The following is a 25,119-nucleotide window of genomic DNA, read 5'->3' on the forward strand; positions in this document are numbered from 1 at the left end:
AAATTACTTGCACAAGTGCAAGTAAAATGTATTGCATATGCAAGTAAAATATATTACAAGTGCAAGTGAATTTTACACTAAGCATCAATACTAAGTGCATCTAATGTTATAACTAGGTGCACCTAATGTTATAATTAGGTGTACCTATGTTGCACCTAGGTGCACGAATATTAACAAGGTAAATTACTTGCATTTGTAAGTGAAAGTAGTTGCGAAAATAGGTGCATGAATACTTACAAGGTAAATTACTTGCACTCGTAAGTAAAAATAGGTGCGAAAATAGGTGCACTTGTAAGTGAAACTAAGTGCACTTGTAAGTGAAACTAGGTGCACTTATAACACAATTACTTGCACCAAAGTTCCAATTATTTACAAAAATGCCACCGTATTGTTTTTTTAAATTGCATCTGATTCGTTGATTTGAACACGTGGACGGCTGTGATGTGTTCTCATTCCCTCCTTGGGTGGCAGTTCGCACAGTAGTGTGTATATATATATATATATATATATATATATATATATATATATATATATATATATATATATTTATTTATTTATTTATTTATTTATTTTTATTTATTTATTTATTGTAAACGTGCACACACAATGTATGCTTGATATTAATTTTGTATAGATCAAATATAAGTTAATTTAATTTTAGTAAATATAAACATATAAAATACTCGCAAGTACCTTGTGCTCAGTTAGCATCTCCGTAACTCTCCTTGAAGGATGTCATAGAATCAAACTCTTTGAACTGCAACAGTTAGTGAAAATATAAAATAAATACTACCTTATAATAGAGTCAATAGTACTTAAAATATATATATATATATATATATATATATATATATATATATATATAATACTCCATTAAGGAAGAGAAGCAAGACCAGTCCATTAAGGAAGCTAAGCTAGATTCAAATTGATTACCTTGAAGTATCCTAAAAGCAAGCACCTTTTGCTTTTGCGAGTTGGCCGGCGGCCTAAAGTCTCTGTCAATGGCACTTCACATCCACTTTAGTTTGCAACTTATAAATCAACCGCACCGGTGCATTCTTATGTGGGTTGTGTCCTTCGTGACTGTCTTACTCTGAAACAACTTTTTGTTGATGTGTCCTTCCATTTTGTTCCTAGATCAGCGAATCGTTTAGCTCATGCTTTAATTAGCTAGAGCGACGGTTTCTCAGTTTGGTCCTCGTTCTTGGTTTTCTACCTTTCCGGATTGTATTCAACACTTATTTTCAAGTAATTAATATATCTCGATAGTTTGTTTTTCAAAAAAAAAAAAAAAGATTACAAATAAATTATTTTCCCATTTTTCATATTTATTTTACTAATAATATAATTACATATCAATTTTTCCAAGAGAATTTCAGAGTCATATATTATTCAATTAATTGAGTGATAATAAATTTTATCTGTGCATTGCATGAGTAATGAGGAGGGGGAATCATTACTTGTGAAAATCGAATCACGAAAAGAGCTCATTTATCACTTAAACTACCATATTGGACTACCCTATTGGGTAATTAGTATATGAGTATATGGTATAGGACTGGTAAAAAAAAAATCTCTTTATTTGCATTTGGATGAGTTGGTGCCTTGGTGGTGGAATGCAAATGGTTTTGCCCAGATTTTTCATCAGCTACTCGTGAAGTGAAGTCCTCGACTTCTCCGACCGCACACTGCCACGTGACGTTGAACTTCCCCTCGTGCGGCCTCGTTCCTGTTCTATATCTCGCCACCATAGACATAGTCCACATAACTCGAAAACATTTTATTATATATATATAAACTTTATTTATTATTTAATTGATATTTATTTTATATTTGGTCCTCGTCCTCGTCGTCGAGCTTGGCGTGCTCAGCTTCTCACTTCACAAATTTGGGGAAAAGCAATTAAGAAGCAGTAGTGTAAGTGTAAGTGTTTATCAATTCAGATCGCTGGAGCTCGACATGGCGGCAGCGATGGAGTTGAAGTGGCGGGGACCGGTTTTCGCACTCGTCATCCTAGTTGCCCTAATCTGCACTCCGATCAAAGCTGACGTTGACGCCGATGCTGATGTGGAGTTAGTCAGATCGGGCGATCCTGATTTTTCCGGTGAATTGGAAAGTCTCAAGACTATGATTCATACATTGGGTTAGTTCACCATCTCTCATCCGCTAATTATTGTTTAATTTTGTGATGTTTTATTACTCCACTTAGTATCTCATGCAGCGGGAGGGATTGCTAAATTAATTAGTTTAAATTTAATTTTTTTATTACCTGAACTGAATTATGATTTCATTTGCCCAAACTTTGTTCTAAGTTTTTAATTTTAAATTTTAAAGTTGTAGTAGTTCAAATTTCAAACTATTCATCCTTACAACTCACACAAAATTTCTTATCAAATTTCCCCTTTAGTATAATGAGGGCTTTATTCCAACTAACATTTTTTTAGCTTAGCTTAGTGATGAAAGTTTGTATCTTTAGAGAGTTTCCACATGATTTTAAAATGCCTCAGAAGTCAGAACACACAAGTAGACAAAGGAAGTTTAATTGGAAGTTCTGTGTACCCAAGGATTGTATCTGTAGCTCAGATTTTTAAAGAATTTCATTATGGATAATTGACTTTCCAAATCCAAGCATGGAGCTCTGATTTAACTTAAAGATTGGATTTTTAAGTAGTAGGAATGCTAAATTCAAGCATTTAAAGCTGGATGGTTAAGGTTTTGCAGACCTTTTTTTGGGCTATATAAGGTGAAAGCATTTTTTAACAAACCTAGTGTTAGGGTTCCAATCTATTTAGCGTCTTCACCAAGCAGAACAAGTAAACTTTCTGGAGGGTCTTTTGATACTAAATTAAGAGAACCATTTTTGGATTTCTGTTTCCCACCAATTTATTTCCAAGCAATATGCAATTGATGCAACAGTGCTACCATTGCATGGATACGATACTTTTGTTGCTTCAAGTCACCCACACATTTTAAGGAATTAAGTTAGAAGGATGATGATATAACATTATACTTAATACTTTCTGCATCTTATATGTGTTTCTTTAAGCATTTATGTATAGAAGTTATTCATAAGTATTGCATTATATTTTTTTAGGTGCTAAGTCTAGTAAGTGCTTTGTGTTGGATTTTTGTTCATATTACTTGAATATGATTTGTAGATATTCATATTAAAAAAATGCTAGAGAGATGTCAACATGCTTGCTCTTTCCTCTCATGTTTGACATACAAAAAATGATGGTAATTGAACATTTAGATTTTTAATATGAATTCCACTTGAAGAATCACAAGTTGAGGAGAAGGCTCGGGAATTGTATTTAAAGGATCAGGTGATTGCTGAGAAGGAGAATATCATAAAGGAGAAATCAGATAAAATTGCCTCATTGCAAACTGAATTTTCTTCTTTACAGGTGAGCGATATATAACTGCAAACACTTCTCTAGTATTTGCATATTCTGCTACATTTACCTCTATTACATATGTGTTTTCATTAAAATTTTTGTTTCTTTTTTAATTATCATAGAAAAAGGGGTCATTGGATGCTCGTGAGCAGGTTGGAAAAGCACAGGCACGAGCTGATCTTTTAGAAAAACAGGTTGACAGTCTTAGAAAGGACATTGAGTGGAAGAGTGAGGAGAATAAAGAACTTGAAGCCCAAAAAATTGTAGCAGAGAAGGAATTGACTGAATTGAATTCAAAAATATTGAAAGTAAGCTGCTTTTATTTGCATTTAGTTTTTCATACTATATGGTAATGGTTACATTTTTTGAATGTTTTGTATTTTATTTCTTGTGCATCATATTTTGAAATAGCAGCTTTTTCTTCATTTAGTTATTTTGTTTTAACACCTAGCAATGGCCAATTGATACTTATATTGTATTTCCTAAACTTAACCCCTGAAAATTCTTCTGAAAATGTGCTTATCAAGCATAAAACGAAATGCATAATATTGAGAAACGTATTCACATACTCTTTTGGAAATGTCCAGGGCTGAGTTTGACATTATGTTTTTGCATTTCTCATCAAATGCTGTTGTGTGCTGGATTATGCCGACAATTAATAAGTGTGTTTAATAGTGAAATATAAAATGTATTCTTGAAGAGAAATATAAGACACACTTGCATTTTGAACCTGATCACTTTGCTCCACTTTAAAATGAAGTTCAGGGTTAAAATCTAAGTGTAAAAAATATTTTCAAGGTTAAAGTGCACCCTTGTATTTCATTTTGGTGTTCTACTTTATTTTTATTTTTAATTTTTGAACATACTCCTGCTAAATAATGTAGTATACATATACATATACTAATCCTTTGTTTAAATATCTTTTTCAAGATGAAAGTGTACAGTTGTATTTATTATTGGTACTTTATCATTTTTATTTGTTATTTTGTTGAAGGTATTTATGCCGCATGTCACATACTAACAATAAACAACACTTCAAATTTGTGTCCCTAGTGCGTTGTGTCTTATTTTTCTGAAATGGCATATCGTTATTTCTATTTCAGATACTAACATGACAGTTGTATCTCTATGTGTGCTCCATAGATAACTAGACATTAATCATGACTGGATGGTGGTCAGTTACATATGTTTGCTTCTTCATTAAATTTTATTAAGCACTATAATTCATGAGTCTGATACGTATCATATTCTTTGCCAGTAGCCGTCTGATGGACCATCATATTATGATTTCTTTCACAGCTGTCAAGTCTCTTTCCTAAGCTAAACCTAGAATATAATTACATACTGCCAAAAAGGTTTGGAATCAATAAACCCTTTATAAAACAAAGTATAATAATATCCTACTGCATTAGTTCATTGCAGATTGCAATGAAGGCAAAAGTAGAGGTCATGCTTTTTTGTAAAATGAGAACCTGGTAATCTGGTATACCATAAGAACCTAAATAACTTTCTTTTCCAAGAAATGTTAAGCAGAACCTACAAAGGGAAAAGATTAATGGAACATAATGCATTTACTAGGAAAGCTTATCATAGCTCAATGAAGTCTTCTACAATCTGCTTCATGGTGAATTCCAGATAAGAGTTATTTTATTCATGATTTCTTTTAGTAATAAACTTATGAACCTATAATAACAATTTTTTATACATCAAATGGAGAACTATGCTAATAATTTATCAAAGTTTTTAAGATCTTTTCTTTATACAGTTCTGATCTTCTTTTGTTTTGTTAATCTGCAGTTTCAGAAGATCACTGAAGAGCAGTCTGCAAAAATACAAAAAACTGAGCGGGCTCTTCAAGTTGCTGAGGTATGCTATCTTATACACCCCAAAACTAGTAAATGTTTGCATGATTAATTAATGTTTTTGATTGTAGTTTCCTAAATCTTATAGGAGGAAATGGTGAGAGCACGATTTGATGCCACAACAAAAACTAAAGAGCTGATGGAGGTAAGACTAGTTGATTATGGTGTGTTAGAAAAATGTGATATTTTAAAAGAAAGTATATCTGTGTGTTACACTCCTGCCTTGTAAAAATTGATGACTCAATTTCATTGGGTTAAATAGGAAATGATATATATAGGACTAGTAAAAGCTTTGAATTATGAAACAAATTGTAAATCAAAATTTACATTAAAACATTAAGTCAATGTCAACTCTTCTTGATTGTATATACAGCGTTACTACATTTATGTTGGCCTTGCTATTGTGGCTTAAATTTTAAAAGGCAACTTTTAATATGTGCTAATATGCTTCATCCTTGGATTAGGTGCACGGTGCATGGCTTCCACCCTGGCTTGCAGTTCACTTGATACACTACCAGGTACATTTTGAGAAGGTTAATGTTGATTTGTGTATGGATCTTTGACTAAATTATCAACTTGTAGGAAATTTTGGAGAAGCACTGGGAGGAACATGTAAAACCTGCTATGGATGTATTGCTTCAAAAGGTACCTTCATATTGCATTGGATGTCCTTGTAAAGGATGGAAATATGATATGGTTGATTTGAAGCTTTGTAAATGTGACCAGTTCATCCTTCTTGGGCTCTTTTCAGGCCATTGTGAAAAAGGCTCAGGCTGAAGCATGGGCTGCGCCGCACATGGAAAAAATCAGAACTGTAAGCCGGCTTACATAATTAATATCTATGTACTTCTGTTTTACAAGATTTTTCATTCAGTTGACTTCTAACAAGAAAATATGTTAAAACTCTTGACATGTAGAGGAAGGCAGTGCTTTGGCTATCAACTATTTTGAATTCAAATGGAATGAGCAAAGAATAGTTGATAATTATTTTAGGGCCTGTTTAGTTACAGTTTTTCACTACCATTTTCCATTTTTTGCTTTCCAAATTCCAAGTTTTCATTTTCATTGGAAAGCTAGAAAACATGTTCAAAATTTAATGATTTTCCAAATTATATAATAGAAAGTTATTTGTAGTAAATTCATATAAAAATACAAATGCCTATATCAAATGGTGATAATATTGAAGGGTCGGGGTGGGTTGAAGGGTAGATAGGTGTAGGTTATGGTAAATAGATAGTGGTGGGTAAAGTAGCTGGTGATGGTTATGAATGTAGTTGTGTTTGGTGGGTAGGTAGATGGTGGTGGCTTGGTGAGGTGCATATAACTGGGGGTGTGTTACATAGATAGGCCATAGTTGGGTTGGTAGGCAGGTAATGGTGGGTGAAAGAAGTGAATTAAAATGGAGGTGACAGTGATGATGGTTGGGCTAGGTAGGTGGTAGCATTAGAGAGAGGTAGGGGTGGCGAGTGGATGATGGTAGGAGTAGATATATAGGTGAGATGCAAGTTTGTAGCCAATAATAATGTTGATTATAGTAATGTATGTTCTTGTGTTTGGAAAATTTTTGAAAATGTGAAAGCAAATGCTTTTGGATTTTTTGTTGTTTTGTTATGTTGGAAAATAGTGTATTCCAATTTCCATGTTCTAATTTGGAAAATAGTTGATTTTGAATAGAATTGTCTTCCACTTTCTATTTCCTATTTTCTAGAAAGTTGAAAAATCCTCCAGTTACTAAAAAGGACATTAATGTCTAATTAATTTTGCATCCACTTCATGATATTTTCTCTACTTAAATTCTTAATCTCCTTTTTGTGGTGAATGGATTTTTTTTTTAAAACTTGCTGTTGCTGTCTTTGCCTGCTTTATGAAGAAATGGGTTCCTACTGTGAAAGAACAATGGCTTATAGCTACCACCAATGTTGAACCACATCTTCACTCTCTAAAGACAAAAACTCTTGAAATTTATGCATCGTCCAAGGATGCTGTAACCCCACATGTACTCAAGGTTCAGGAAATTGCAGATCCTTATTTTCAGGTGATATATTTTTGCTCAAATCTAAATAAATTGTGTATAACTGTATATGTTATTCTTATGTATGTCAATGCTGCCAGCAAATTAGGAAATTCAGCAAGCCATACATTGACCAGATAGCCACTACCACAAGACCTCATGTAGAAAAAGTACGTGTGGTCATAAAGCCTTATACAAAGAAGGCAGTTCATGCTTATGGAAAATTCCTAGAATCTGCAAGTACATACCATCATCAGGTATATAAAGCACCTTTCTTTTGGATTTCAATAGTAAATGGAGGAGAGTGGTAGTTTACAAGACATGCTACTCCTAATGTAACCTAAGGTATCAAAATACCTGTGTGTGATATCCTGAATATTTAGATCACATATATATGCAGAAGAAACAAAATGCACAATTTGCTGCTTTAGTTACTATTTATCAGCCTTCTTTTGCAGATTGTTCTAAAAAATTTCTAGATGGGATTCCCCGATTATTTCCTTCTCCTATATTTTCTGCTACATCTATTATATTGGTTTAAGAATTGTGAGCAAGAAGAAACAATCTTAACTATAATCGAGAAACACATTCTTAACCTAGGCCTACACAACTAATATCTGCCGCAAGGGCTTTCATGTTCCCTACTGCCACAGCCATGAAACAAGTCTGATCAGCCCAAATAACTTCAGAATCATTATCTGCTGACCACAATGTCAACTAAGTTGATTTAACCGACAAAATTTGAGGGAAATGTCTGTTTTTATAAGTAATCCTTGATTCCCTTGCATGCCAAATGTGAACTTCGTAAATTTTTTTTCTTTTTATATGTTAAATGCTACATAAGATTTAGCATACGGCTATGGTTTTGGTTGGGAGCTTGTGCAATATTTTGTTAATTCTTTGTCTTGTGAAGCTTCAAGGCACTGTCCAAGAAACACTGAAGAAACATGAGCTTACAAGGCCTCTTGCAACAAAGGAGCTTATCTGGTTTGCTGTATGTATCTGTTTACTGACTGTCATAGATTAGCTCTCATATTTGCTTGTTGACTTCAATGCCAATCATTTTGTATCTACAGCTACTGTATTTAATATACTTCAAATCATTTGGTTTTATGTTGTAGGCCTCTGCTATGCTGGCTTTGCCAATCATAATTCTATTTAAAGTTTTCTCTGCCATTTTCCGGTTAGTTTTTTCATTGTTATGGAAAACCTAGAGGAAATAGAAATGAATACAAGTTTCTGTATTTGTTGCGTTTGTCATTCCATTTAGGCTAAAGGTTTTGTTTTGCTATTTCAAATAACATATTTCAGTACGAAGGCCAAGCCATCCAACAGAAGTAGCTCACACCATTCACGTCGTAAGGCAAAGCGTGGACATACAGAGAAATAGTTGTGAAGCTTGAAACTTTTAGGAACATGATGGCTGTTTAAAAATCACAGGTATGAGTTTTAGAGTTGTGCTACACTTCCTCTTTTTACTCCATTATGTATTCCTGTTGACATGAAGCACATTAACTGACCCAGAAAAAGGGACCGCGGTTTTTCTTTTCTTTTTCTTCTAATAAATTTAGGAAATACGAGGTAGTGATACCCTTTGGAGTTCACTTAGCATTTCCCCGAGTTTTATCGTAATACTTTAATAATACGGAAAAGATAATACATTAATGATGGAACTATGGGTGTGTTTGGTTCATGGGTTTACACATTAGGAATGGAAATCAAAATCATAGTTAGTGTTTGGTTGACAACTTTTTAAAACACAACTATGGGTTTTGATTACCCCTTCAATTAAAAATTTCATACCCTTATTAAAGAGGGGTATCATTCCATCTTATTGGTAATCTAATTTTTAAGTTTGGATTAATACTATTAGATTTTTGTTTTGATTTTTTTTTTCATATTGATGCTAGATGTCATTATATTAGTATCAATTAGCCAAACACCCTGTGCTCAAATGGCATGTAGTGGCTCTCCCATATGGGAGGTCATGAGATCGAGCCTCAGTGGATGTGATATTGACTCTTTGTGTTTCAACAGGTTGAGACAGTATATATGAACAGATACTACAATGTAATAGGGTTAGTTGTTGTATTCAAAAAAATATTAGTATCAATTGTCTTGATTTTTTGATTTTGTTTTTTTAAAACATTTATTCTCATTATAGGGTCATACACAACCAAACATCAATATTGGTAATCATTCCAATTTTACCCTACTACCAAACATGCAAAATACTTTCACCAAAACCTAATTATTACCATTACCAAGTATTTGATTCCTATTCCGATTCCGAAAATCAATAAAAAAAATTCATATAAATTAATAAATTCTAATGTTTTAAAAATTCAATCAAGTAATTATATTGAAATAGCAAAACTACGGCACATAATTTTCAATTTTATTTATAAGATTTTCATTTCCAAGACTTCAATATATTTGGTAAGGTATGATGCAAGTGCAATCTTAAAACCACACCTACACTCAACCTACCATCCCTAGGTTAGATGTTATATGATATTGAGCAAATTAAAATGGCACAGTTCACAGTAATAATATTACTTACCAAATAAATATGCCATTAGGTAAATTCCAATCTCTATTCTTTGGTATACTGATTCTTTATAGCTACTTTTCCTGGTGATATATTTCAGATGCTCGGTTTTCCATTTATGTATGAAGTGGCTGATAATAAGGGGAAATGTATAAATGAAATGCCATTGTGTTCTCAATATATGCTTTGGAAAACTAATGGTTTTCCGCATTGGAGAAATTGATTGCTTTGGTCTTGCTTTTAGTCTATTCAACTCTTTATTGAGAGGGGATATTGTGTCAGTAAACATTAGATGAGTGCCTGGAAGCTTCACTATATTTCCATCCAATTTCTTTCAGGTTGCTTTGCTTTTACTATACTTCAGTTTTTCTAAATATCCACGCAATAATTTTGAGGGATTGACACGATTACTATTCAGAACTGGATTTTTATCGACCATTTTGCTCTGATAGCGGGATTTCAATAGCATTACAGGGTAGATTATACCTAGAAGCAAATTTCTTTATCTGCTTGAACATTGCTAATTAATTTTTTATTTTTATTTTTTGTTTTGTTTTGTTGCAGATAGGTTACGTAAATACCATGGTCTGTGGAGCCCCGAGTAATTCTTTTGTTGTTCTGAGGTGTTTTGATTGTGTCAACTCATTGATGTGTATAATTCCTGGATTGTGTCATCAAGAATAGTATCACATGGCGGATGGTTTTGGAGAATTATGTATCATCATATCATATCATATTTTTACTTTGTTTCTCTGGGTAGTTTGAGCCACAGACAGGAGGATGTTCATATTCAGATTAATGTGGTATGTATTATTGTTGACCACGGGGCATGTAGAAATGAGCATGGTGATTATTGCTATTAATTTTTCGTTTTGGTTTTCTGCTGTCAATCATACTCTTTAATGTTATTGCTTTATGCAATTGTTATACGGTGGACCATGATCCAAAATAGCTTTATGCAATTGTTATACAGTGGACCATGACCATGATCCAAAATGCTGTTGTTTATTTTTATTTTTTATGTCTACGGGTTCAAAGGGAAAATTGTAATTTATATCCTTGTCATCAATCAGCATCCATGAGTGAGGGCTTGGAAGTTTTTGCCAAATGCAGAGCATTATCAATCATGCACTCAACTTCGATTTCAATCAACTTTTCACAAATTATAATTTGGGCTTGGAAGCTTTTGCCAAATGCAAGCATTATCAATCATGCACTCAACCTTCATTTCAACCAACTTTTCACAAATTATAATTCGGGCTTACTCAACCTTCATTTCAACCAACTTTTCACAAATTATAATTCGGGCTTAGAAGTTTTTGCCAAATGAAGAGCATTATCAATCATGCACTCAACCTCCATTTCAATCAACTTTTCACAAATTATGATTCGGGTCATATGCCGTGACCTGCATAAGTTAGTACATAAAAATAATACCTGCATGTACATTAAAATGACACAAACGATAGTGATTTTATGTACTTATTGTCGTGACTTGCATAAGCTAGTACATAAAAATAATACTACAAGTACATAAAATGACACAAACTATAGTGAATTTATACACTTACAGTAGTAAATTTATGTACTTACAGTCTTTTACACTTAGTAATAGATGCAAGTTGATTCCAAACAATAGGAAGGCATTGATATATAGATACATATATACTCGGTATATATATGCTGCTGCTAATACATATAGTTTCCAATGTTACAATTGTAATAACTGGGATTAACTGGAATAGTGAATACTATGGACCATGGAAGCTATCTCCATTGCAACACAATGTTTTCTATCTATACATCAAGTATGAAGAAGACTAACATTATATACGAGGCCAGCAAACCTGAATACTAGCAAAGCCGCAGCAGAAGTCCTACCCCTGTTGCCATTTCTCCTTTGCTGTAAACAACTTCCTTCCCTCTAGCATTCGGTCCCCCGACCGATCTACCAACTACAATAAATAGTAACATGCGTACAAGTACAAAAGCACTGAACTTACCAAAGGAACATGGATTGCGAGCCCAATTTGCCCCCGATGAGTAGGCAAACGAGTTTACCTAGTCACAGAGACACTCTCGAGTAACTTGTTCTTATATACTTCAAATGTTAAATAGCAACTGTGGTTTCTCTTATGATGCTTCCCAGACCTTGTAATCACTGCCCTCGAGAGCCACAGACCAGTTCTGGGGTCCACTTGGGGGCTCGTAATAGCCTGGTCCAATTTTCACCACCAACTTTTCATCAATCATTGCTGCATAAACATCCCTTTCTGCCTTGGTTATTTTGACCTGAATTACACAACAACAGCGCAAATATTGTCAGAGAGAACTTCTTTCTTCATACTGTTTTCACGTTTATTTCATAATCAAATATAGGTTATCTCGGTGTTTATTTTCACATTAGTCAATCAGTATGAAGTGGTGGAAGTAGAATCCCACAGGCCACACAGGTATAGATATGTTAGTCAATACAATGTTTTCCCCATTTATAACATAAGCGTATACAAAATCAGAAAACTACAGAAAATTTTTATGGCTTGATTCCGGGACAATAGTATAAGAGAACTTAGCCTACATTTTATAGAAGCTCGTATTCATTTACAAAATTGGATGTCTAACAATATAATATGAGTTTGTTTCATTGGATGAACAACTTTTATAAACAAAAGTGGTGCTAAAATTAACATTGTGCACTTACCGTACTCCGACAGTGGATCTTGTTGCGCTTCCTGAGGGAGAGGAGAGATCCTATTTCAGATTGATACCCAGAGAAAACATGGTCGTAGAAAACGGATGGGGTTCCTGGGTGTGTAAGGATGTAAGCATATCCTTGCATTTCCTTTCCACCTGGAAATCTCCAATGACCCTTCAGGGGGAAACGAGATGATTGAAGTAATAAGTAATAAGATACATTTACTTTGGTACAATTTTACTATAAAAATGGGGAAATAAAAGATGAAATCAACTAAATGACAAGAGGTGATGTGGATTTCTACACCCATAGAAGGCAAGGGTAACAAGAATTGTTTGTTGAAGGCTTGAATCTCATATTTAGAAGGGCATAGGTCGAAGAAAAGAGGTATGCACCTGTGTAGAACCTGTATCATGATTCTCTATAAAGGTCACAGCACGAGATGGCCACCAGCCAACAACTCCTGGAGGCTTACCTTTCGTGTCTGATAATCTCCAGTATTCACATCTCTCAATTGCCTATACAGAGGATATTATAAACAGATTATAATTTAGTAAGAATGGCATTTCAAATATTCTTGAACTTTGTGCTCAAATCTACAAAGTTCACAACATAGTCATAAGCTTGAATTGAAAGAATGCTATTGGGTTGAATGCTTACAGCATGAAGAATTCCCTTTGTTGTGACATCAAATGCACCAGCGGTTCCATTAGTTGCATTAATCCAGTCAACAATTCTTTGTCTATGAGCATCTTGATTGTGATCCATCTCTCCGTAAGTATAACTAAGGGAATCCCAATACTCACCAACAGCAAAGTAAGGCTCACTTGTTTCCAAATAATCCTTCACATAGCCACCCCAGAATCCCCGAACAAAATCAAGTCTCCATCCATCATAACCAATTTCTTCCCTGATCAACCATATATTAGAAGATGTTCACATTTTCAAGTAACCTATTCAATTATATGATTCACAACTAAAAGGCATAAGAGATTAAATCTAGACAGATTTAGCATTTTATTTGATCAGCATCCTCAACAATACCCTGCCCCAAAAGCCACCCAAAACAGGAACAGAACATGAATAATATATTGTTAATTGGTAGCCTGTGGAAGTCAAAACAAGGACATTTGCTGATACCAAATAGAATTATATGCTCAACCTCAACACAAAGCTTTTTCTTTCTTCTAGTATACTGGATGGGGGGTTTGAAATCCAACACCTAAACTAAAAGCTAAAGCTACTTGAGAGGGGTAACATCCTCAACATAGTCTATTTAACTGAAAATAGAAAAGGTCCTTCATATTTGCTAGATAAAGATGTGGCCAAGGTTGGGATCAATTTTCATGTACCTTAATATATACGCAACAAAAAGATTTTGTTCCATGATGAATTTTGACATTTATACTGACAATTGCACATTTGCTTGTAGTTAATGGAAATGGTGCTAACATGCATAAATGCAACTGTTTGATAGTCATAAACAACAGGTCATCATTAAACAAGGATAGTAAGTAAAAGAGTAGGTCTTGTGTGAGACCATCTAATGTGAGACGATCTTACACAAGACTAACACTAAGGAGATATATGTACATTTCAAGCCAAAATATTTTACCTCAGCCAGCATAACCATTCCTTGAGATCCTTCCTCACAAATTCTTGGGAATGATCAATATTTGGAGCAGCATGGAAATTATCTCCACTACTCTTGTTGCCCCTTCCCTGTAAAGAAGAGGCGGAGGAAAAGAAAGGTGACTTGTGTATCTGGATTTAGGAATATATACTCAGGCTACAAAAGATCAGATTTGTTGAGTAAGTCATAATAAGTCCTGACTGAAGGCTTTCCATCCTAATTTCTGTCTTACAAGTTTCATGATTGATTAAAAAATAAATAAAATAAAAAAGCATCAGAGAAAATTATAAACCTGGAAATGTGGATCGTCAGCAACAACTGCACGATCATCCCAATTAAGACGACCACCAAAGATATTCCAGACACCATTTTGATTCCGGAAACTAGCACACCGATGGTTTAAAACAACATCCCCAAGAACCTGGATTCCCACTTCATGGAATCTCTTCACAATCATTTTTAACTCATCAATAGTTCCATATCTGAGCATTCAGGGAAATCATGGCAATATCAGATGAGATGGCTCCATGTAGAGAAAGTTATTGAAATGTGTTGGGATGGGGGAGGAGGGGTGGGAAAGAAACAGGCACCCAGTTTATTTAGTATCACTTTCATTTATATACCTTTAATCCCTTATCAACAATTTTCCATCCCCACCCCTAGGGGAAAAAAAAGATTCAACAAAGCATGCAAGGCTCACGCATGAGAAAATAACCAGAGGATAAATATCAGAGGTTGGGAGAATGGAGAAGAAAATTCTGCCCCTACAACAATAACAAGCCTACTTAAACAGCAGGACAGGAATTAGAAAGTCTTCAACAAGAGGACTTGCTCTGATTGCCAAAAGCATTAAAAGGATGAAAAAAAATTGAGATGCAGTTTTTTTTTTAATATTATCAGAGGGTAGGACATCTTTTCTTTCTTCCCCAACTCCTTGTTGTGTTCCTATGGCAATGAGACATTTATTTGGAAGTTAGGAACAGTACCATAAAACAGTTCAAAAACATGACCAACTACAAGAATGCACAGTTTGCATGAACGAAAAAAGTAGATACATCGCAAACAACCTAGCAGCATAAAACTTAAATTTGCATTTTATTCTGTACTATTAATTTTTCATTGTAGCATTCATTTTTAGTACCAATGAGTTGCAGAATCAGGTTGAGAAACAACATACCTAGAGTTTAAGTTATATAAATCCTTCGGCATGTAGCCTTCAGGTGATACCGACTCTGTAGGAGGAGGTAACCAGACTACGGTAAAACCAAGCGATGATAACAGTTCAGCCTTTTCTTGTAGCTCCAAATACCACCTTCCAGATTTATGAGACTCCCAGTTAAAGCCCTGGCATAAGATCTCATGTCCTGAACCAGTTCCTGAAGATATTTTGACGGGAGGTTTTAAATCCTCGGCTTCTAAAAGAGCACTTTCAGAGAATGTTGGAACTGAGCTTCTGAATATACTGTAGGCTTCTGCAGCTAGCTTCTCAATTTCCTGAAGGATGCTCTCTTGTGCTTCTTTGGTTTTTGTTTTTCTGTTCTTTTCAGAAGAAATGTCACTGACCAAACTTCTAATCTCATTAATGATTTCATCAGTGTACAAAGAAGCCTCAATTGCTTCGGAAGTAGAGCCAGATGCCCCTAAGGAATCCAGCTCCTTGTTTTGCGTTTCAACTTCAGATTCAATCGAGCTTAGTTGACCTTTTGTGCTCCTAGGCAGAGGCACATAAAAGTCATTCCCCTTGCAATTCAACCATGTGCCATCATCTAGCTTCAGTACAAAAACAAATCCTACAGGTCCTTCATCCAAAGTAAATGATCTCTGAGAACCAGATCCATCATCTTTTTGCTGCAGAGCAGGAGAATAAAGAGTCAATCAACAAGCAGAAGGAGAAAGCTCAAGATAATTATTCTAAGAATCTAAGATAGAACCCAAGGCAAGCTCCTTCTATTTAACAGTTCATCATAAAGCTTATAAACCTGCTTAATCCTCCTCAGGAGGATAAGGTCCAAAAAAGTTTAATCTCTCAAAGTTCTTTTCTATAGTTGTTTAAGCTTTCCAAATCACTTTTCTTAAAGATTAATCATTTAAATAACATTAATCTGCAGGGCTCTTTCAAATTACTCTGTATTAAATTAAACAATCAACTACAAACTTCTGAAGTTCTGATTGAGGCCATTTCCACAGAGAACTATGTCCTAGGTTGGCCATAGTGTGCTTCAGCGTTTCAAGTTGCAAAACTTTTGAAACACTGTAGCAGGAAGTAGCTAGATTGAAGGTTTATGCAACTATGCTGAAACCAGATTCACCACTATCATATAGTTACTCCAAAGGATGATCATATACCTGCAGCGAAGTTCGTAGTGCCTTATTCTTGAATATTGTAGTTTCTGTTGGATATGGTTTAGCGGGAAGTTCCCAGTTTTTACCCTCATCTCTGCAGACACCCCAGTGAATGAGTACATCTCCTGGTAAATCAGTATCTATCTGTAAAAGATTTTTAGCTGTCTCTGGATACTCTTTTACTGAGACAGTAACTGAATTATCAACAAGAGTCTCTTTGACAATAACATGCTCTTCATAGAATCCTGCAAGGCACCTAGTTTTTTCCCTAGGTTCACTTGAGCCATTGCTTCCATTTTCACCTTTAGTATGATCGACTTCAGATTTAAGGAGCATGTCAGACAGCTGCCCAAGCGCCCCTGCCACAAAAGAACAACTAAATTTTAGTGTCTAAATCCTCTAAAACTAGGATGGGGAAAGACGAGGTTTTTTTTTAAAAAAATAAAATAAAATAATTTATATCTAGATCCTAGATACTAGTTTTAATGCTTAGCAAGCTGATGCAATAGTTTAGAAAACTGATTGTTTTAACTCTAAACTGATCATTATGATTATCTAGCCCTATGCAGAAACTTTGTTATTTCATTTTTGTAAGGAGAAGTCATGAGATCTACAGGTTACAGTAGTTAACCTTTGCCACAGAATGCAACTACTGAAAAGACAAAAACAAAGATGATATTTGATAAGATACACACATAGCAGGAAGTGAAGTTGAGGCATACAGTGTATAAGACAATAAACATGGAATCTAGAGAACCTGTCCATATTCCGAAGCCCTTTTTTCCTCCTACCATGTTACTATCATCATGAGCATAGTCCATGAGAGGCACTTTGAAGTCCATCCCTCTGTGTTGATACCAAGCTCCAGTTTCCTCATCCTGCATAAGTTCTTACATAATTGAAATACTTGATTAAAGAAGCAAATGTTCTAAACTATCGATAATGAAGCAAACCTTCAACACAAAATTTATAGCTGCAATTTGACTGTTAATATTTAAGTCAATCTCCACTTCATAAAACGATTCTCCTTCCAAAGCTGTGGACAATCTCTTTAAAGGAGTCTCAATTGCATAATCCTGAAATGGTACAAAATTGGTATTTAGAGAACAAATATGTGAAGTTCAAAAAGAATAAAAGTAATACACAAAACTGGTACCTTGATGGTAATAGAACCTTGGGGTCGCATCTCTAGAGGCGGTTGATCCCACTCACTGCCACCTCAAAAAAGTAACTCGTCGTTATTTAATATCTAGTTCCAACAGAACCAACAGATAATGAAAGCCAGACTACTCTCAAGAGAAAAGTGATCATAGATAAAACAGGGAACAAAACAACGAACATCAAAACATTAAAGTCCATAAAATACAAAATTCCCTAAATAAATACTAAGTAGCTGCTTACTACGATACAAACAACCTAAAACTTGAGACTCAATCTAAAACTTTTCTGAGAATAAACTTTCACATGAGATTTCATTTGAAATAGGCAGGTGGTAGTAGATTTGTAATTTTGAAACAATAGCAACTGCCTCACTAATTAAACATATCAAACCTTCCAGAGTCTCCCGCATAATGAACTCCCCAATGAAGAACCCACTTCCCCGGTAGATTGCACCCTATAGTCAGCTTCCAGTTCTCTTCATCCCTCCCACTATCAAATCTGATTGCTATCCTTCCCTCTACCTGCAATTCCAAATACAGTAAGTGAATCACTAAACAAAACATTTTTCCCTTTTTTGCTACTTCGTATATATTAATACAAATTACAAAATACAATTAAAGAATAAGAAATTAAAATACTGGTAGCTCAAATTAATACGCTCAGATCTAAAAGCTAAATGAACTTTACTATGTGTCCGTATTTCCAGAAAACAAACTCAGAATTTTGAATTTGCTGTTTATCTAGCTCCTTGTGTAAATAATTAAGAAAAAATAGCGTTAGTTTCATTAATTCATTAAATCTGTGTGTACATACACAAAAACGTATCCATATAACCAAAATTTACATATATTATGAATTTCGATTCATCTCCCTTCATTTACTCAGTAATGATCCTTCTTTCACAAACTCGGAAATCACTTATATACACTAGAATAATTCATTAAACCTGTATATACACATCCACATATTCATATAGCCACGTTTACACACTTAGTATTTGCAAATACACCAACTGAATCTCTTCACTTACTCTGTGAGGTCGTTTCAAATCGAAAGTCTCTTCGAAGACGACGTCGGAAGTTTCGATAACGGTGGAGCTAGCTCGGACAGCAAGAGCTTTCCTTCGAGGGCGATGCTTGCAGTTGCAGAAGCTCAACCTCGCAGCGCCAACCGAGAGCGCCCTCCGCGTGCAATTTACAGAAGACGGAGAAGGCTGTCGGTGATTTAAGCAAAATTTCGGTGTTCGCCGGAAAGAATGGTGGATTAGAGGATCAATAGTGACCGTGGACATGATTTTTCCGGCGTGTTGATCCTTTTGAATCACCTGAAAAAGCGTGATCCTGAAAGAAAAAGGTGATGGTAGTAGATTCGTATGAAGATATATATACACGAAATTTCTGGCGTGGATAATTGTTAATTGTTAGTAATTGTTAAATACATAAATTATTAAAATTCTCAGTTAGTACTATTTCAGCCTCTTCTCTGTTTTAGTTTTCATTTGTGTCCTCAAAAAAACTTTGATAAACTATAAGCTTTATTAGGAGTATATATATATATATATATATATATATATATATATATATATATATATATATATATATATATATATATATATATATATATATAAAATATTCCTTTGTTATTTCTTCTTCACCAGGCGACCGCAGCTCCTGCCCCCACCGTCGTCCGGCTATTCTCCTCCGTGGCTCCGTCGTGACCATCCGTTCACCATTCCTCCACCGACCACGGGACCACCATTATAGATTTATAGCCTCAGTCCTCAGGTTCAAACCTCAACCAATCTCATTATTCTTCAATTTATTCTCTTAATTAGTTGCCCCTAATGACTAATTTTGATAATTGATATTTCATATTCGATAAATCCCTAATTAGCTAATTCCCTAAATTTTCTCCACTAAGTAGAAGAAGCTGTGAAAATGTGGTGTTTTTTTCAGTGCAAAACGGTTGCTTTTGTGTTGTTATGAATTTCACTTGAGTTATGATTTCTGTTGGAACCCAATTGCTAAAGAATCCATCGCTCTCAATCTGAGTTCAAGAGTATTTGAGTTCATTTTAGACCCAATGTGTGTGAATTCGTATGCTTTATGTGCAGTTAGGGCCTAGGTTAAACTAAATTAGCTGAAAAGCCTTACTCTTGTGTGTAGTGTATCTCATTAGGGTAGTCTGAGTTTGGTGAGTTTGATTTCTTGCACTTGGTTTCAACTTAAGCCTTTGTGGTTTCTCCATTGTACTAAGAATTATTCAAGTTGACTGGTACCAGTAATTAGAAATTGTATAATTATGTTTCTCCATTGTTTTAAGGCAAATTAATTTTGAGGTTTGGATGGTCTGTTATCATTGCAATTTTTTCAATTGTCTTTTGTGACATCAAGCAACTATAAGATGTTCTCATTTCTCAATCGGCGCATTTTTTGTTGCTTCAGGTTTCATTTTGGCAAAGGAAGTTATGAATTTCACGACACTGTTTAGGAGGTTGAATATCAGAGAGTTGGTATCAAACACACCTGTATACAGTTATGGTAGCGGTATGAGTTTGATCACATGTTTTTATGTAGCTTTGATCCATGAATTACACGCAGAATATTGGGGGTTGGTAATTGCATTCTATTTTGCATGGTTTAGATGCATATGGGGAGGGATTGAGATTAGTACTCCGGCGTTGGGCTACCAAAAAGACAGTAGGATCCACAAAAAATGGACGTGACTCAAAGCCCAAGAATCTTGGAGTAAAGAAATTCGGTGGAGAGGTGAGAATTTCTTTTTGGCCTAATGGTGAAGAATGGTTTTAGATTATGAGATTGATTGTTGTCCTTGTATTTTGCTTGCTCAAGTAGTGTTTATGCTGCAGATGGTGATCCCGGGAAATATCATTGTTCGCCAAAGAGGAACCCGATTTCATCCAGGGGATTATGTTGGAATTGGTAAAGATCTCACCCTTTATGCTTTAAAAGAAGGGTGTGTCAAGTTTGAGCGTAACAAGCTGACTGGACGTAAGTGGGTGCATGTTGAGCCCAAAGATGGTCATGTTCTTCACCCAATATATTCGACTGCTGCAGATCCTGAGCTGAAGACTGCTACTTAGATTTTTCTTTCTCCAATTTTAAATCACTTACATCTACTTATCTGGAACTATGGAGTGATCATCTATAAGTCTCATCGTGTTTGAATTCTTGTTTCCGTTTATTCAATGCGCTAGATACACTTTCTGTACTTCACATGGCCTCTTTATGGCAAACATTTTTGTTGTTAGTAATAATAGTCATATTTTCTCTTCGGTTGCTATATTTTGTAATTCTGACTGAGGTAGCAATGGCTGTGCAAAAACGGATTTGCAAAAGGATGCAGTTTTGCATTTGAGAGCTACATAGGTTTCTTTTCTTCTGTGCTTTTCAGCATATATCGCAACTTTAAAATTTAACCGATTCTCTACAAGGACTTTATGTCATGGGATTATTCTATCTTCAAGGGAATAACTGAAAAACCTGTAAAAAATTCCAAAGTCATCAGCAAGAATAATCTAAAAGACATTTCTAATGCAAGCATTATAGTAAACTGTATACCTTGGGAATTCAATTAGATCCTCTAAAGGGCGAACCATGGTTCGTCGCAGGTATTTGTACTTGGGACGAAGATGTTTTTCTATATCGTATCGAAGAATCAATGGATAGTCAGTAATCATCTCACCCAATTTCCGGAGAGGTATACCAAGCGACAAAAAGAACTTCACATTGGGATCCAATTTGTGTGCAATGCTGCATCCCAGTAGCTCGGGTTGGAAGGCTATTACTTTCCCAACATTTCTCTGTGAGACTCCAGCTTTTGTGAGGAGGAATATTACCTGTAGGAGTGAGACTCCAGCTTTTGTGAGGAGGAATATTACCTGTAGGAATACCAAACATATTTGTCAATACAAATTCCTAAGACGTAGGAATACCAAACATATTTGTCAATACAAATTCCTAAGACCTGCATTCTTGACTTGATCTATGATATGATTCTATATTGTTCAAATGAGACAACATATGTCAAGACAAAAGGAAGCAAAAAGAGGAATGGATAGACCGTTGGTCGTATTTTCTTCTCAAGGCTATATGTGAATATTCGGGGAAACCTGGCAAGCACATCTCCACTGGCATCTTCCTGAACGCCTATTTCTCGCAAAAATTGGACCTACACACAGAAAGAGGATTGAATATCATTACGAGCACGATAAACATAGTTCAGTAACTCGACAAGAAATGCTAGCAAATCATACCTTAGGCACAATGGTGTTCTGCAAGTCAATGCAGAATACTATTGGCCTAGCAATAAGAATTCTTCGCATTCCTTCTTTAGAAATCCCGATGTAGTAGAAAAACTTAACAAGGGGCTTCCACTTCTCCTCAATGTTACAACCCATCAAATGTGGTTTCAATGCAATCACTCTTCCAACATCTTCGTTACTTAGGCCAAATTCCTTCAGATACGCAACCTGGATGTAAAACACAGCCAAAATTAGCCATTCCTCATCCTCGCAAGACAAGAAAAATACTAAAAGTTGTTATTATTTCTATATATTAGCAAGTCAATCTCAAATCCCAACCAGGTGATCTTCATTCTTTAGTGCAGTTTATAAATATAGCACTCGGGGAAATATGCTTGGCAGCACACGTTAACAAGAGAGTTTAAAACAGGTACCGTTTGGTTCATCTCTTCCATACTCAAGTAGCCGAGCACCTTAGGATAGTCAAGAACCATTGTCCCGAAATCATTCTCATTCATTCCTAGATTCAAATAGAATTCAACACACATCTTGAGTTCTTCCATGCTAAATGACAATATTTCAGGGCATCTACTAATAACAAAGCCAATCCAGTCCCTCCGGATCCCGTTCTTCTCCAAATATTCAATATTCTCATCCAAATCATCAAAGTTGCGGCTGAAGACATTCTCTCCTGATCTCAGCATTGCAACCCCAATGAATCTCCACTTCACGTTTACCCACTTTAACCACTCAGCAAAACGTCTTATGTAGGTAACATCTCGTCTTGATTTACATACGAGGTTCCCAATTTGAGGAAATGATAATGAATTGTGTTTTACGAGGTTCCCAATTTGAGGAAATGATAATGAATTGTGTTTCAACCACCTAAGCAGTTCATGGCAAAATGCAATACAATAATAGTTCACCAAGAAGAAAAACCACTAGTTTGAAACTGAAAGTAGTTGAGCATATAATATATAAACATAAATGTGCAATCCAAATATCAACTTAGGCTGTTGATGGAGCGCATGCTTCAATTTGGTGTCCAGAGTTGAGCCAACTCTAGACACGTGAGGGGCCTGTTGAGCATATTACATATATAATATATAAACATAAATGTGCAATCCAACTATCAGCACATGCTTTTAGTTGAGATTGAGCATAAAGTATAGATCAGAACTTTAGTTTTTAAACTGTTTATGTACCTTACCATTGGAACGACATTGGAATCATCTATGAATGCCCTGGCTCGACTATTGAAAGATGAGTGCGAGAATTCAGGCATTTGCTTCATTTAAGCAGCCTAAATCATCACAAAATCAATGAAATCAGACAATTTGGATACCAAATTTCTCGAATAAGTGATCCCAAATTTCCCCTTTCTCATCGCCTCCATGAAAATCTCAGTGGTGACTCTCCTGCGTATCTCTAGGGCCTTAATAAGCATCTCTTCATCATCTGCAGCAGCAACAATGCCGCTTTGGTCATCAAACAGACTCTTAATGGGTGGCAAAGATGAATTGACATCAGGATCGCTGGGAGATTGAACATAACTTGAGCCTGGGAATTGAGGGGTTCTTCTTCTTATCAATGACATCTCTAGAAGCCTCATTTTATCTTCTTCCTCTTCTTCTACAGAAGACACCTGTCTCTTTGTAAATGGCGTCGTTTTTGAATATGAGATTTGGTCGAATGAGAGGAAGTGGAAGAGCATAGAAGTGGATTTGGAATTGTGCTTTCGAGTAACAGTAGCTTCATCGTTCAACGGAGAGGAGGTAATGCTAGTTTCGGTGTTTTGACGATTTTCTTGGTGGTTACGGTGGGCGGAGGCCACCGTGAAGAGACGTGGGCGATTGCAGGCGGGGAAAGATAAGGGAAGTGTCGCCGGAAAGTTTGGGCCACCGTGGTCTTGGAAGCATAGCACGGCGGCGAAGTGGTGGACCTGTAGCTTAACCAACATCTTCAAGGATAACAACTTTTCCTAGAAAAAGGGAGCTTCTATGATCAATAAAAAATTTTGAGGAACAAAATGTAATAATTGGGAACATCAGGGACCTAGATGAAATTATTTTAGACATAAGGAAGACAAAGACGCGAGAAAGGGCGTAGTTCCCACGCTCCGCGAATCGAGAAATCAATCGTCCTCCTCCTGCATGGGCAATTCAACTGGCCATATTCCAAAAGTCAAAGTATTTGAACTGTTCTACACGAAATCTCTTTACTGACAACTTAATTTTTTAAAATTTTATTTTTACTAAATTCCATTCCAATTTCCTAGGCACCTCTTTGTCTTTGTGTACACGAAATTTCCTTCCTGACAACCAATGTTGAGTACAACACATTAAAAAATAATTATTACATATTTTTTCATATACAAACTTCCTTCCTGCTAAAGAATCCATCGCTTTCAATCTGAGTTCAAGAGTATTTGAAGGAATATATATAAGAACTTTCTAGTGTGGATAATTGTTAATTGTTAGTAATTGTTAAATACTTAAATCATTGAAATTTTCAGTTATTGCTATTTCAACCTCTTCTCTTTTGTAGTTTTCATTTGTGCTTGCTATTTCAACCTCTTCTCTTTTGTAGTTTTCATTTGTGCCCCCTATTTCAACCTCTTCTCTTTTGTAGTTTTCATTTGTGCCCCCAAAAAAACTTTGATAATTCCCTAAATTTTCACTCTTCATTCTTCAACTTTTTTTATCCTTGAAATAGCTTGCAGAACTTGAAAAATTCTTTAAAAATGTTGTATGTACTTTGAACAATCTTATTCGTATTTTATATGATTTTTTTTTTAGTCATTTATTAGTATCCTCTTAGTGGGATCTGCCCCTTCTTCTCCACTGAGTAGAAAGAGCTGTGAAAATGTGGTGTGTTTTTTTCCAGTGCAAAACGGTTGCTTTTGTGTTGTTATGAATTTCATTTGAGTTATGATTTCTGTTGGAACCCAATTGCTAAAGAATCCATCGCTCTCAATCTGAGTTCAAGAGTATTTGAAGGAATATATATACGAACTTTCTGGTGTGGGTAATTGTTAATTGTTAGTAATTGTTAAATACTTAAATCATTGAAATTTTCAGTTATTGCTATTTCAACCTCTTCTCTTTTGTAGTTTTCATTTGTGCCCCAAAAAAACTTTGATAAACAATAAGCTTCATTAGGAGTATATATATATATATATATATATATATATATATATAT

The 25,119-nt window shown here is 35.2% G+C and overlaps 3 protein-coding genes and 1 pseudogene across 5 annotated transcripts; 2 read left to right on the forward strand and 2 right to left on the reverse strand.

Annotated features, from left to right (window-relative positions):
- The first annotated feature begins 1,599 nt into the window (after nt 1–1,599).
- LOC116027318 lies at nt 1,600–10,749 on the forward strand. 3 transcript variants are annotated; one of them, XM_031268877.1, is made up of 14 exons: nt 1,600–2,143; nt 3,280–3,407; nt 3,521–3,706; nt 5,196–5,264; nt 5,349–5,405; nt 5,725–5,778; nt 5,843–5,905; nt 6,012–6,074; nt 7,131–7,295; nt 7,373–7,528; nt 8,185–8,265; nt 8,393–8,454; nt 8,583–8,711; nt 10,391–10,749. In XM_031268877.1, the coding sequence occupies exons 1-13, from the start codon at nt 1,960–1,962 to the stop codon at nt 8,659–8,661; spliced, it is 1,347 nt and encodes a 448-aa protein (XP_031124737.1). In that variant the 5' UTR covers nt 1,600–1,959; the 3' UTR covers nt 8,662–8,711; nt 10,391–10,749. The 3 variants fall into 3 exon arrangements, with proteins under 3 accessions (XP_031124737.1, XP_031124738.1, XP_031124736.1); XM_031268878.1 differs by having other exon boundaries at nt 3,289–3,407; nt 10,387–10,749; XM_031268876.1 differs by having other exon boundaries at nt 1,601–2,143; nt 10,387–10,749.
- Nucleotides 10,750–11,364: 615 nt separating this feature from the next.
- LOC116027397 (alpha-amylase 3, chloroplastic) lies at nt 11,365–19,020 on the reverse strand. The gene is made up of 13 exons (XM_031268988.1): nt 18,685–19,020; nt 18,045–18,175; nt 17,650–17,704; nt 17,447–17,569; nt 17,251–17,371; nt 16,497–16,852; nt 15,328–15,998; nt 14,443–14,632; nt 14,133–14,239; nt 13,178–13,427; nt 12,913–13,035; nt 12,524–12,691; nt 11,365–12,114 (listed from the first exon to the last, which is right to left on the reverse strand). Exons 1-13 carry the CDS (start codon nt 18,943–18,945, stop codon nt 11,956–11,958), a joined length of 2,715 nt encoding a protein of 904 aa, XP_031124848.1. The 5' UTR covers nt 18,946–19,020; the 3' UTR covers nt 11,365–11,955.
- Nucleotides 19,021–20,121: 1,101 nt separating this feature from the next.
- On the forward strand, nt 20,122–20,757 carry LOC116027402 (50S ribosomal protein L27-like). Its single transcript, XM_031269001.1, has 3 exons — nt 20,122–20,200; nt 20,298–20,422; nt 20,524–20,757. The coding sequence occupies exons 1-3, from the start codon at nt 20,122–20,124 to the stop codon at nt 20,755–20,757; spliced, it is 438 nt and encodes a 145-aa protein (XP_031124861.1).
- Nucleotides 20,758–21,035: 278 nt separating this feature from the next.
- On the reverse strand, nt 21,036–23,889 carry LOC116027023 (annotated as a pseudogene).
- Nucleotides 23,890–25,119: the final 1,230 nt, after the last annotated feature.

Source organism: Ipomoea triloba, chromosome 8 (assembly GCF_003576645.1).
Source record: "Ipomoea triloba cultivar NCNSP0323 chromosome 8, ASM357664v1".
In the NCBI taxonomy this organism is placed as follows: Eukaryota; Viridiplantae; Streptophyta; class Magnoliopsida; order Solanales; family Convolvulaceae; genus Ipomoea; species Ipomoea triloba.

Excerpts from the sequence above, each read along its gene's own strand:
- LOC116027318 (XM_031268877.1), top strand. The coding sequence starts at position 1,960 with ATGGCGGCAGCGATGGAGTTGAAGTGGCGGGGACCGGTTTTCGCACTC. Across the intron at positions 2,144-3,279 it reads GACTATGATTCATACATTGG|AATCACAAGTTGAGGAGAAG; the intron begins GTTAGTTCACCA and ends TTCCACTTGAAG. Across the intron at positions 3,408-3,520 it reads CTGAATTTTCTTCTTTACAG|AAAAAGGGGTCATTGGATGC; the intron begins GTGAGCGATATA and ends TAATTATCATAG.
- LOC116027402 (XM_031269001.1), top strand. The coding sequence starts at position 20,122 with ATGAATTTCACGACACTGTTTAGGAGGTTGAATATCAGAGAGTTGGTA. Across the intron at positions 20,201-20,297 it reads TGTATACAGTTATGGTAGCG|ATGCATATGGGGAGGGATTG; the intron begins GTATGAGTTTGA and ends TGCATGGTTTAG. Across the intron at positions 20,423-20,523 it reads TAAAGAAATTCGGTGGAGAG|ATGGTGATCCCGGGAAATAT; the intron begins GTGAGAATTTCT and ends TTTATGCTGCAG.
- LOC116027397 (XM_031268988.1), bottom strand. The coding sequence starts at position 18,945 with ATGTCCACGGTCACTATTGATCCTCTAATCCACCATTCTTTCCGGCGA. Across the intron at positions 16,853-17,250 it reads GGGCTTCGGAATATGGACAG|GGGCGCTTGGGCAGCTGTCT; the intron begins GTTCTCTAGATT and ends CTTTTGTGGCAG. Across the intron at positions 14,240-14,442 it reads CTGACGATCCACATTTCCAG|GGAAGGGGCAACAAGAGTAG; the intron begins GTTTATAATTTT and ends TCTTCTTTACAG.